This window comes from Propithecus coquereli, unplaced genomic scaffold, assembly GCF_000956105.1.
Source record: "Propithecus coquereli isolate 6110/MARCELLA unplaced genomic scaffold, Pcoq_1.0 Scaffold1, whole genome shotgun sequence".
NCBI lineage: Eukaryota > Metazoa > Chordata > Mammalia > Primates > Indriidae > Propithecus > Propithecus coquereli.
The window spans coordinates 3,106,965-3,118,348 of record NW_012133857.1 but is presented as its reverse complement, the minus strand read 5'-3'; the positions used below and the strand labels follow the sequence as shown (position 1 = coordinate 3,118,348).

At 58.7% G+C, this 11,384-nt stretch overlaps 1 protein-coding gene across 2 annotated transcripts; it reads left to right on the top strand.

Moving 5' to 3' along the window:
• Positions 1 to 1,261: 1,261 nt before the first annotated feature.
• Positions 1,262 to 10,623, top strand: XIRP1 (xin actin binding repeat containing 1). Of its 2 annotated transcripts, XM_012648719.1 has the most exons (3): positions 1,262 to 1,413; positions 4,290 to 7,739; positions 8,167 to 10,623. In XM_012648719.1, exons 2-3 carry the CDS (start codon positions 4,401 to 4,403, stop codon positions 8,173 to 8,175), a joined length of 3,348 nt encoding a protein of 1,115 aa, XP_012504173.1. In that variant the 5' UTR covers positions 1,262 to 1,413; positions 4,290 to 4,400; the 3' UTR covers positions 8,176 to 10,623. The 2 variants fall into 2 exon arrangements, with proteins under 2 accessions (XP_012504173.1, XP_012504096.1); XM_012648642.1 differs by having other exon boundaries at positions 1,264 to 1,413; positions 4,290 to 10,618.
• Positions 10,624 to 11,384: the final 761 nt, after the last annotated feature.

Here is an 11,384-nt window from a genome sequence, read left to right as displayed (position 1 = left end):
GGAGACCCTGAGAGACCTAAAGCTGCTCCTTCCCTGGCCTAAAAGGCTGGTACATTAGTCTCCCTGCCCTTCCTAGGGAGGGCCAGAAGAAGAGAAAAGAGGGAGGGAGGCCAGGGAGAAGGGGTTCCCAGATGTCGTCACCATGCCAGCTGACACTGCAGGACTGACGATGACTCCATGGAAAATATGAGCAATGTCTGGCATCGCCCCTTGGCACCGAGGGCATTGGGGCCATCAGAAGGAGGAGCCTGTGGGCCAGGTAACAGAATACATCTGCAAACCCACAGACATGGAGTGCAGGCCAGGCCTCCCACCTGGGACAAAATACCTCTGTGGGGTTTGGTGTAGATGGTCCCCTGAAGTCCCTCGCCACACTGCTTTGAATGCTAGGGCTCTGGGCAGCAACGGAGGAAGCAGGTGTGACACCCCCCCCAACTCCGTCTGTGACTGTGAAGCCGATGACTCCAGGGTCAGAAATAACCCCGCAGTCAGCTCCCTGCGTGCCGCCCTTCCCCTCCTCTCCATTCCCAGAAAGTCTGGGCCCTGAGTCACAGGGAAGAGTCCAAAAGCAAACAAGGACCCAGATAATCCGCTATGAAAACCACAGAACCATTCCATGGAATGCGATAAATTGGGGACCTAGTGAAGAGCTGGGGCCTGGTCATTCCGATGTCTTTTCCCCAAATCCGGCTCCATTCGGGGCTGTGCTGACCGGTGCCGGGGGGCCGGAGGAGGAATGGATGAGAAAGAGGGAAATCTCTAGTGCAGAAGGGAAGGGAGAGAAGAAGAGCTGGTGCTCACTCTCAGAGGAGCCCAGGCTGGAACAGAAGAGGAAGGGCTTGCCCTGTCCTCAGGGGGCCTCTGGTCTCCAGGCCTGGTGGGTCCACGTCAGGAAGACTCAGAGGCCAGTCTGCAGAAGAGAGATGGGGGCCACAGGATTAGCGGGCAGGGCTGTCCAGGTGTCAGATGCCCCTTCTTATTCACTCCTTCAAAATAGTCTGGGACACCCCCACCCCACCCCACGGCTGAGTCACTGACCCCAATCCTCAGATTGACTTTGGATGAATGAAGCTTCCTCCCCCATTTTCCCCTCCCCAGCCCAAAGAACATGTAACTGATTCCCCAGGATGGAAGAGTGACTTCCACAAGCCCTAAAAATAACCGAACCACTTAATACTCTGAACATAGCCTCTGCCGCCCGCCCCCACCACGGCCCACCCCCTCACCAGCGAGATAAAGGCAGCTGCTGGGGCTGGCAGGGGACAGAGACCGGGAGCCAGAGCAGCAAGAAGGTGTCTGCTGGAGCAAGCGGAACAGAGCCAACCCCAGACAAGGGACTTGAGAGGGACGACAAACTCTTAAGCTACACCCACTATAGACCCCAAGTGCCCCATCAGCCAGGAGGGACCCTCGGTGAGTAACCTGCCCCTCTGTCCTTCCACGGCAGGGCCGGCTCTCAAGGCTGGGATCCCGTCAGTGTGCTCTGGAATGGGCGTGACAGGGGTGGCTCTGGGTGGCGGAAGGAGACTGAGGGGCATGCATGGGTGTAGCTGAGTGGAAGAGTCTCTCATACAAGAATTCACGACAAAGGCAAAGAGAGTTAGTGTGAGCCCCATGGGAGCCTCTAAGTGGCTGCCACAGGCCTGAGGCCGGCGGTAGGGACAGGTTCTTGCCAGCCTGGCGTAATCCAGAAAGGCATTCAGGAGGTGGTCTGGAGCTGTGATTTTTAAAATACAGGTATGGAGCTCCTCAGGCTTCAGGGCTTCCTCCCGGGTGTCTGGAAGACAGAGGGACAGAAGAGAGGTGGGAGGGCATGGGGGGCAGCGGACCGTAAGCAAGCCCACGTGTGTGCTGCTAGTAGGCCCAGCTGTCGTGGGCAACAGTCTTGGCATATCTGGCCCCAGGGATACCTCCCAGGGCTGGCCTGAGCCCAGCACCCACGTCATGGCCTAGAATTTGGGGTGGGATGCAGGCTCTGCCCCAGTCCCTCGTCTTGCCCAGTGGGAAAGCCCCAGGGCAGATATGGAGGGATCAGGGCAGGGAGACCAGATCTGAGTTTGCCCAGATACAAAGACCTATCAAGCCAGCTAGGCCAAGGAGGAGGTGACCTGAGGCCAGCAGTGGGGTCATCCTGAGAGGCTGGCCCAGCTCTAGGAGGCCAAGCTCTGGGACGGTTCTTGGGGCTCACCTCACCCCAAGTCTGGTCCCAGTCCTGAATTCTGTCCCTACCCTGCCTTTCCCCAGGAGTCTCAGGCCAGGCAAGGATGGCCATGGGAAGGCCAGGAGTCAGGAAACGTGCTTCAGGCTTTGCTGCAGCCTTACTGAGCCTCCTTAGGCAGTTCCTTTCCCCTCTTTGGGCCTCAGTTTCCCCATCTGAACAATAAAGGGATTAGAATCAGTGACCTCTGAGGGTCTTTAGATCTGATATGCCTGGATTCTGTGATAATAAGAGTCTGTGACCCTTGCAGGGATTCTGGAAATTCCTGAAGGTGGGGGTGGGCTGAAGTTGGTGGCCTGCCCATGCCATCTGCTCAGGCCACCCTGGTGGTGACAGGATGGAATGGAGGTGGGGACAGACATGGTTTGCCTTTGGCAGGGGATCCTCATTAGAGCTCAAAGACGAAAGGAAATCACCCAGAGCATTTGATGAGACTCTGGCTGCAGGTTTCAGAGCTCACACTCCTCAGGGGCTCTGATGTCTTTGGTGGACATGCCAGCGTGAGGGTGGGGTAAGCAAGTCTCAGTCCCCTCTCTTCCTTCTGAGGTGGCCATAAAGAGGAAGTCCTGACCCCAACTGTGGCCAATGTCCCTACATCCACCCACCCACGGGCCCCTCGGCCAGGAGAGGCGTCCAGGCTCTAGTACCCAGTTGGCCTGCAGGCCAGGGGCCCGACACCAGTGCAGGAGGCAGGATCAGGGAGCCCAGGGTAGCAAAGGAGAGAAGGTGGGCTAAGGGCACTGAGGGTCCCCACTTGCCAGCTTGAGCCTCCCTGGAAGCACAAAGCTGCTGTCGTGAGGCCAGGATCTTGGCTATTTTTAGCACTGAGTATAGCTCAGAGCACTGGGTCGGGGCAGCGGGAGGGGGGACATGTTTCTCATTCTTTCTCTACTGGCCTTCGGGGACTGTTAGCTACCTGTCACAAGACAGATAAGACATACATTGGACAGAAACCAGAGATGGGCTTGAGGGGCTGGGTGTGGGTGGCTATGAGGCCTTCATGGTAGGTCTCAGCCCGAGGCCCGCAGCCAGAGCTGTGCTCGCTCATGCAGGATTGGAGACAGGTCTCCATGAACAAGGGGAAGGCTATCTCTGCAGAAAGGACCCTGGTCCCACTGCCCTCCCCTCTGTGTCACCCTCACATCCTCCAAGGGGTACCTGCTGGGGAATAGAGCGGCACCAAGGTCAATAAGAAAGCTTTCCACCCCAATCCTCTTATTTCTTGGGGGCCAGGCCCTAAATGGGATCTAGGGACCCCCAAGCTAGCACTGCCTGCCACTCATTCACCAAGATCCAACTCTGGGCCTCAGTTTCCTCATCTTTAATTATAAAGCATTGGGCCGAAAGACCTTTAAAATCCCCCCAGCTCAGACCTTCTGAGTCTTGGAGTATAGCACAGAAAAAACCCTGGCCTGGGATTCAGAATTTGGCTCTGCCTAACCACGAGATAGCAGGTGAGCAGTCTCCTTTCCTGAGTCCCGACTGCTTCTGTTTGGCGGGGGCTGCTGGCCCCTGCAGAGCCCCCAGGCCTGGGAAAGGCTGCAGTGCTTTGAGAGCCAGGAGGTGAAGTCAGGGCAGGGCTCTGGGTCAAAGTGGCAAGCATGCCCTCTGCTGTCCTGCAAAGGGATCTCACCTCGAGGGAGATCACAGTCACCAGCTTAGGGCTCCATCTCTCCCTGGCTGGGACTCTGTAAGTCATGATTGCCCCAGGTCGCCTCCCCTGGGAGTCTACCAGGGAAAAACTGATTTTAACAAAGGAAGGAAGGTGAGGATGGGACAAGTCCAGTTTACCCACTGAGGTTTGGGCAATCCCTTGTGGAGCTGGAGGAAAGAGCCTCATGACCAGCAGTGTGCAGCTTGCTCCCTAGCCACCCAGGTGATGCTGGGGAGCCAGGGACCCACTGCGATGGATGGCTCCACATGTCCTAAGTTCAAGACTCATTGCCACCCATGCAGGTGGTTAAGTGAGGCCCTGGGCAGACCTACCTGGTGGTGTTTGGGGGGGAGTCTCTGAGCACAGCTATCCAGAGCTATCCTGCCCTTAGGTCCTGTTCCCTGCCATCTCTCCTAGCAGCCAGTCCCCACCCCACCTTGGCCCCCAACTCCATACTCATCTCTTCCCCTTCTCCTCAGAAGGCTGGCTGACGCCCAGACACAGGTGGCTCCCACACCAACCATCAGGATGGCGACTGCAGAGGACCTGCCCCTCCCTCCACCCCCAGCCCTGGAAGATCTGCCATTGCCGCCACCCAAGGAGTCCTTCTCCAAGTTCCACCAGCAGCGGCAAGCCAGTGAGCTCCGCCGCCTCTACAGGCACATCCACCCTGAGCTCCGCAAGAATCTAGCTGAGGCCGTGGCTGAGGATCTGGCTGAGGTCCTGGGATCTGAGGAGCCCACCGAGGGTGATGTCCAGTGTATGCGCTGGATCTTTGAGAACTGGCGACTGGACGCCATTGGAGATCATGAGAAGCCAGCTGCCAAGGAGCCAGTGCCAGGTGGTGACGTCCAGGGCACCTCCCGCAAGTTTGAGGAAGGCTCCTTTGCCAACAGCGTAGACCGGGAGCCAGCCGGGCCCCAGCCATGCGGAGGGGATGTTCGGGCAGCCCGCTGGCTGTTTGAGACAAAGCCACTGGATGAGTTGACAGGGCAGGCCAAGGCACTGGAGGCTACTGTGAGGGAGCCAGCTGCCAGCGGGGATGTGCAGGGCACCAGGATGCTCTTTGAGACGCGGCCACTGGACCGCCTGGGCTCCCGCCCCTCCATCCAGGAGCAGAGCCCCTTGGAGCTGCGCTCAGAGATCCAGGAGCTGAAAGGTGATGTGAAGAAGACAGTGAAGCTGTTCCAAACAGAGCCACTGTGTGCCATCCAGGATGCACAGGGTGCCATCCATGAGGTCAAGGCTGCCTGCCGGGAGGAGATCCAAAGCAACGCAGTAAGATCTGGCCGCTGGCTCTTTGAGACCCGACCTCTGGATGCCATCAATCAGGACCCAAGCCAGGTTCGGGTGATCCGGGGGATCTCCCTGGAGGAGGGGGACCGGCCCGATGTCAGCGCAACTCGCTGGATCTTTGAGACACAGCCCCTGGATGCCATCAGGGAGATCGTGGTGGATGAGAAGGACTTCCAGCCATCCCCAGACCTTATCCCACCTGGTCCAGATGTCCAGCAGCAGCGGCATCTGTTTGAGACCAGAGCACTGGACACTCTAAAAGGGGAAGAGGAGGTTGGAACAGAGGTCCCACCCAAGGAGGAAGTGGTCCCTGGTGATGTCCGCTCTACCCTGTGGCTATTTGAGACAAAGCCCTTGGATGCTCTCAGAGACAAGGTCCAAGTGGGTCACCTGCAGCGCGTGGATCCCCAGGAGGGTGAGGAGCTCACACGCGAGTGTCTATCTAGTGGCAGCTCCTCAGCACTGCCCCTCTCTCAGAGCGCCCCCCAGAGGGATGGACTGAAGGGAGACGTGAAGACTTTCAAGAATCTTTTTGAGACCCTTCCCTTGGACAGCATCGGGCAGGGTGAGCCCTCGGCCCATGGGAGTGTGAACAGAGGAGAAGGAACTGATCGTGCTGGGCATTCCCAGAACATAGGGTCTCCAGTGTATGCTATGCAGGACAGCAAGGGCCACCTCCATGCTCTGACCTCTGTTAGCAGAGAGCAGGTAGTCGGAGGTGATGTGAAGGGTTACAGGTGGATGTTTGAGACACAACCCCTAGACCGACTGGGCCGAAGCCCCAGTACCATAGATGTGGTGCGGGGCATCACCCGGCAGGAAGTGGTGGCAGGGGATGTTGGCACTGCTCGGTGGCTCTTTGAGACTCAGCCCCTGGAGGTGATCCACCAGCGGGAGCAACAGGAACGACAGGAAGAAGAGAGGAAGAGTCAGGGAGGCCCCCAGCCTGAGGCGCCCCCAAAGGGTGATGTGCAGACTATCCGGTGGTTGTTCGAGACATGCCCAATGAGTGAGTTGGCTGAAAAGCAGGCGTCAGGGTTCACAGATTCCACAACCACGGCCGAGGCACAGTCCTGCACCTGGATGTTCAAGCCTCAACCCCTGGACAGACCAGAGGGCTCCAGGGAGCAGCACCTGCAGGTTAGCCAGGTCCAGGCTGGGGAAAGACAGACAGACAGACACGTCTTTGAGATCGAGCCTCTTCAGGCCTCAGGCCAGCCCTGCGGAAGAGGGCCTGTGCGGTACTGCAGCCGGGTGGAGATCCCTTCAGGGCAGGTGTCTCGTCAGAAAGAGGTTTTCCAGGCCCTGGAAGCAGGCAAGAGAGAAGAGCAGGGGTCCCGAGTAAGCCCTGGGCCCATCCCTGCAGGTTCTGTGCACAAGTTCACCTGGCTCTTTGAGAACTGCCCCATGGGCTCCCTGGCAGCTGAGAGCATCCGAGGTGGTAACCTCCAGGAAGAGCAGCCTGTGAGCTCCTCAGGCAACAGGGCGACACAGAGGCAGGAGACGGCGGCTGAGGAGACGCTGCGGACTCTGCACACCACACCTGGCATCCTGCACCACGGAGGCATCCTCATGGAGGCCCGAGGGCCGGGAGAGCTCTGCCTGGCCAAGTACGTGCTCCCAGATGCAGGGCAAGGGTGCCCCTACGTACGGAAGGAGGAGCTGGTGTCTGGAGAACTTCCCAGGATTGTCCGCCAAGTGCTGCACCGGCCAGACGTGGACCAGCAGGGGCTGCTGGTGCAGGAGGACCCAACCGGCCAGCTCCAGCTCAAGCAGCTGAGGCTGCCAGCGCCGGGTAGCAGTGGGGGTATTGAAGACATGGATCCTGAGCTCCAGCAGCTGCTGGCTTGTGGCCTCAGGGCCTCTGTGGCAAGGACAGGGCTGGTGATGCAGGAGACAGAGCAGGGCCTGGTTGCACTGACCGCCTACTCCTTACAGCCCCGGCTAACTAGCAGGGCTCCCGAGAGGAGCAGTGTGCAGCTGCTGGCCAGCTGCATAGACAAGGGAGATCTGAGTGGCCTGCAAAGTCTGCGATGGGAGCCACCAGCTGACCCAAGTCCAGTGCCAGCCAGCGAGGGGGCCCAGAGGCTGCCCCCAACTGAGAGCATCATCCATGTTCCACCACTGGACCCCAGCATGGGGATGGGGCATCTGAGAGGCCCAGGGGCCACCTCCCTCCCTCCTCAGGCCATTGGAAAGGCAGCCTCTGTGGCTGGGAAAGCTTCAGCCCCAGCCCAATTGCAGGACGCAGAAAAGCAGGAAGACAGCCACACTGGGCAGAAAGGGATGGCAGCCTTGGGAAAGTCAAAAGGAGCCACAGCTACCCCTCTGGTGCCTGGGGCCCCAGATCTCCTGGACGCCATGCAGAGTCTGCGGATGACAACAGCCGAGGCCCAAAACCTGCACCAGCAAGTTCTGAACAAGCACAAGCAGAGCCCCGCCCCTGCAGCCACTTCCACGCCCATCCAGGATGGTCTTCTCCGAGTTCCGGCCAAGACCACTGGGGCTACCCAGAGCAACACCAGGCCTGTGGGTGGAGGTGACCCCAAGATCCCAGCAGCCCCCAGAAAGGTCAGTGGGGAAGAAAAAGCACTACCCAGAGGGCTGCCTGGGGGGTGGGTAACAATTCAGGACGGCATCTACACTGCTCACCCTGTGAGGACCTTTGATTCATCTGGGGGTATCCAGCCTTCTGAAAAAAAACCCCAGCCCAGGGGCAGGGAGACCGCCCTCTCGGCCCAGGCTCCCAGCCCACTCCAGGGAGGCCCAGGTCAGAGTATTGGGCCAGGGCGGGGGGAGCCTGGGGGCCATACACAGAGGGCCGGGGGGCCTCCAGGGAAGGTGATGGCAGAAGTCTGTCCAGGGGGCCTCCAAGCTGCAGAGACCACTCTGAAGACTGCCCATCTATCCCGCCACACTTTGGCCTCTGGGCCCCATCCTGCAGGTGCCAGCCTGCACTCCCATAATGCCTCTGTTCCTCCCCCTCCTGCTCTCCCAGCTGCTGTGACAGGACCTGACTTCCCAGCCCGAGCCCGCCACGATGAGGACTTCATCCAGCAGGCCTCCGAGCCCCTGCAGAACTCCCTTCACTCCCACAGCAGTCCTGCTGGCCAGAGAACCCCGGGGGGGTCACAGACAAAGACTGCAAAACTGGAGTCCACCATGCCCCCAAGAAAGAAGCCCCAGCTGCCCCCCAAACCTGCACACCTAACCCAGATCCACCCTCCTCAGAGGCTGCCCAAGCCCTCGGCTCTATCTCCCAGCTTTTCCTCGGAGAGGGGGCAAGGAGAACATAAACGAGGTGAGACGGATGCAGCCATTCCGCAGCCAGCCAAGGTTCCCACCACTATAGACCTGGGCCACATGCCTCGGACTGGATGCCCCAGTGGACAGAGCCAGCTCAGCCCCCAACATGGCCTCAGCACCGTGGCCCTCAGGCCCATCAACAGTCAGGCTGCAGACAGCAGTGCCCACAGCTCTGAGCCCCCCACGTCCCATGCTCTCAATGGCAACCCCATCTCACCACAGTGGGGGCCCAGCCCCCCAGGAGAGCAGCCCATGGAAAGTTCCAAGCAGGGGCCCCCTGAGAGCCCTGAGGTTCTACAGGGAAGCCAGGAAGAGCTCCAGGGCCTCCTAAGCCAGGTTCAAGCCCTGGAGAAGGAAGCTGCAAGCAGTGTGGATGTGCGGGCCCTGCGGAGGCTCTTTGAGACTGTGCCCCAACTGGGAGGGGTTGCCCCTCAGGCTCCTGCTGCCCCCCAAAAGCCCGAGGCCTCAGTGGAGCAGGCCTTTGGGGAGCTGACTCGGGTCAGCACAGAGGTTGCCCGGCTGAAGGAACAGACCCTGGCCAGGCTGCTGGACATTGAAGAGGCTGTGCACAAGGCCCTCAGCTCCATGTCTAGCCTGCAACCTGAGGCTAATGCCAGAGGCCATTCCCAGGGACCCCCAAAGGACCACAGTGCCCACAAGGTCAGTGTCACGGTCAGCAGTAGTGCCAGGCCCAGTTGCTCAGGCCAGGAGGCCAGAGACCAAACTACAGTCAAAAGCCAAGCCAAGGCTGGATGCCACACTGAGGTCCCAAGTCAAACCGAGGCCAGAAATCTCACAGAGGCCAGAGGTCAAGCAGCCTCAACTGCTCCTCCCACCAGGAGCCCAGAGACATCAGGAGAAGACTTGGGCTTCCCTCGCATCTTGCCTTCCAGCAGAGATTCCCCCTCCTCCCCAACATTCATCTCTATCCAGTCAGCCACAAGGAAGCTTCCAGAGGCTTCTAGCCCTAAGGCCAACCCCAATGTCTCAGTGGAAAGTACACACCTGGCTCAGGACATGAGCCAGGCCCTGCTCCACCAGAAAGGCATGGAGACCAAGGCTGGGAAGAAGGAGGTCTCCCAGTGCTGTGGACAGCCCGAGCCTGCCCCTGCTTCAGCCAGCCCCCTGCCCACAGGGTGGCAAAAGAGTGTTCTGGAGCTACAGACTGGGCCAGGTGGCTCCCAGTGCTATGGAGCCACAAGAACCGTGACCGAGCAGTATGAGGAGGTGGACCAGTTTGGGAACACAGTCCTCATGTCCTCCACCACAGTCACTGAGCAGGCAGATCCACCCAGGGGCCCGGGCCCCCATCTCGGGTTCCACACCTCCCCTTTGCTGAGGCAGTTCCTGCATAGCCCAGCCGGGTTCAGCAGTGACTTGGCAGAAGCTGAGATAGCACAGGTGCCCTGCAGCCACTCCCAGCCAGCTACCCAGTGAGCCCCTCCACCTCCCCCTACAACCCCCACCCATTATTGGGGTGCCTCCCTTTACAGCCCCAGAACTGAGGTGGGTGCCTACCTCCTGCATACGTAAGGCAAGGACCAAGAAGAAAGGGCATCTTTAGAGAACTGTTATGGGACATTTCCCTTTTGTTGGTACCATCAATAGGCCCAGTTCTTCCAAAAGGAGGAAGAAAGGTCAGGAAAAGGCCCACCAAGTAGCACTGCATGAGGGTAGGATGGGGGCTCCCAGCAGCTGGTGGAGGATGTAATGTGCACAGACACACACATGCTCCTCACACAGGCCTGGCCCACGCATGACACGTGTGAATCTGCACACCACTGCCTGAGTTGGAACCCCCCCTCCTCCACCCTCAGCTTTTATTTCTTTTATTAGTCTGAATGTTCTCAGCCATCTGCTTCTTAATCCTTGGAGAGGAATAGGCCCAGCTGGACACAGCACTGGTCTCTATTTGGGACTGGTCTGAGGGCTCCAGAAGGGCCTGGCTGCCAGCCTCCTCACCACCATCTCCACCATTCAGCTGGTCATCCTGGTGGCTCAAAGGTCACACACAAGGAGTCAGCAATCAGCAATGTCCATAGAAGCCAAATGCACTACCTCTCTCTGCCCCCACCCCACTGCTCCCCACTGTGCACCCCAAATGGAAAGGACACCGTCCAAATAAACTCAAGTTTTATGCTCTACTCTGTGTGTGTCTGAGTGCGTGTACATCTGTTCCAAAGTATGCGTTCCCACCGTGGGGGGAAAAACAGCCACAACCTCCAGGTGCCTCATTTTCCTAGCAACAGCAGTGCTGGGAAGCTCTGAAAAGCCATCCTTTCTCCACCATCCTGGCTGGAAACCAGAAAGGCCCTGCCCACTCCCTTATAACCCTTGTCCTCACCCTCCTCCCTCCCTCACACACACACACACACACACACACACACACATGCACACACACATGCACACGCACACACACGCCACTGCTCCCTCCACCTCTGGTCTCCCCTCCTGGATGTTCTTGAATATTATCCTGTGGGGTAGGAGGTTCTTGAAATCCTGCCCCAGGGTGGGAAAGCAGCCCAGCCAGGCCTGGGAAGGCAAGAGGACCTCATGCCAGGAGAATTCTGGTGCCCAAGATGGCTAGGCCACTTCTCCCTGTTCAGGCCAGATACTGTGTGCCAATCAGGGGTTCCAGGGAAGGGGAGTGTATGGATCCTGGCCTGGAAAGCCAGAATGATTTGGCAAAGGGCTCTTTTCACTCTGTCTCTCAAAAAGCATTGGGCACCTTCTGTATGTCAGGACTATTCTAGGCAGCAGGGACATAGAGGTGAGGTCAATGGGGTTCTGCTCTCAGGGAATAAATAAACGAGAAAAATCAGATCAGGAATAGGGTGATGCACCTGACTAGGCCACTCTGTCACTCTGGGGTAGGAGTCTCAAAACATAATAATGTGACAATGACAGGTG

Excerpts from the sequence above, each read along its gene's own strand:
- XIRP1 (XM_012648642.1), top strand. The coding sequence starts at position 4,401 with ATGGCGACTGCAGAGGACCTGCCCCTCCCTCCACCCCCAGCCCTGGAA.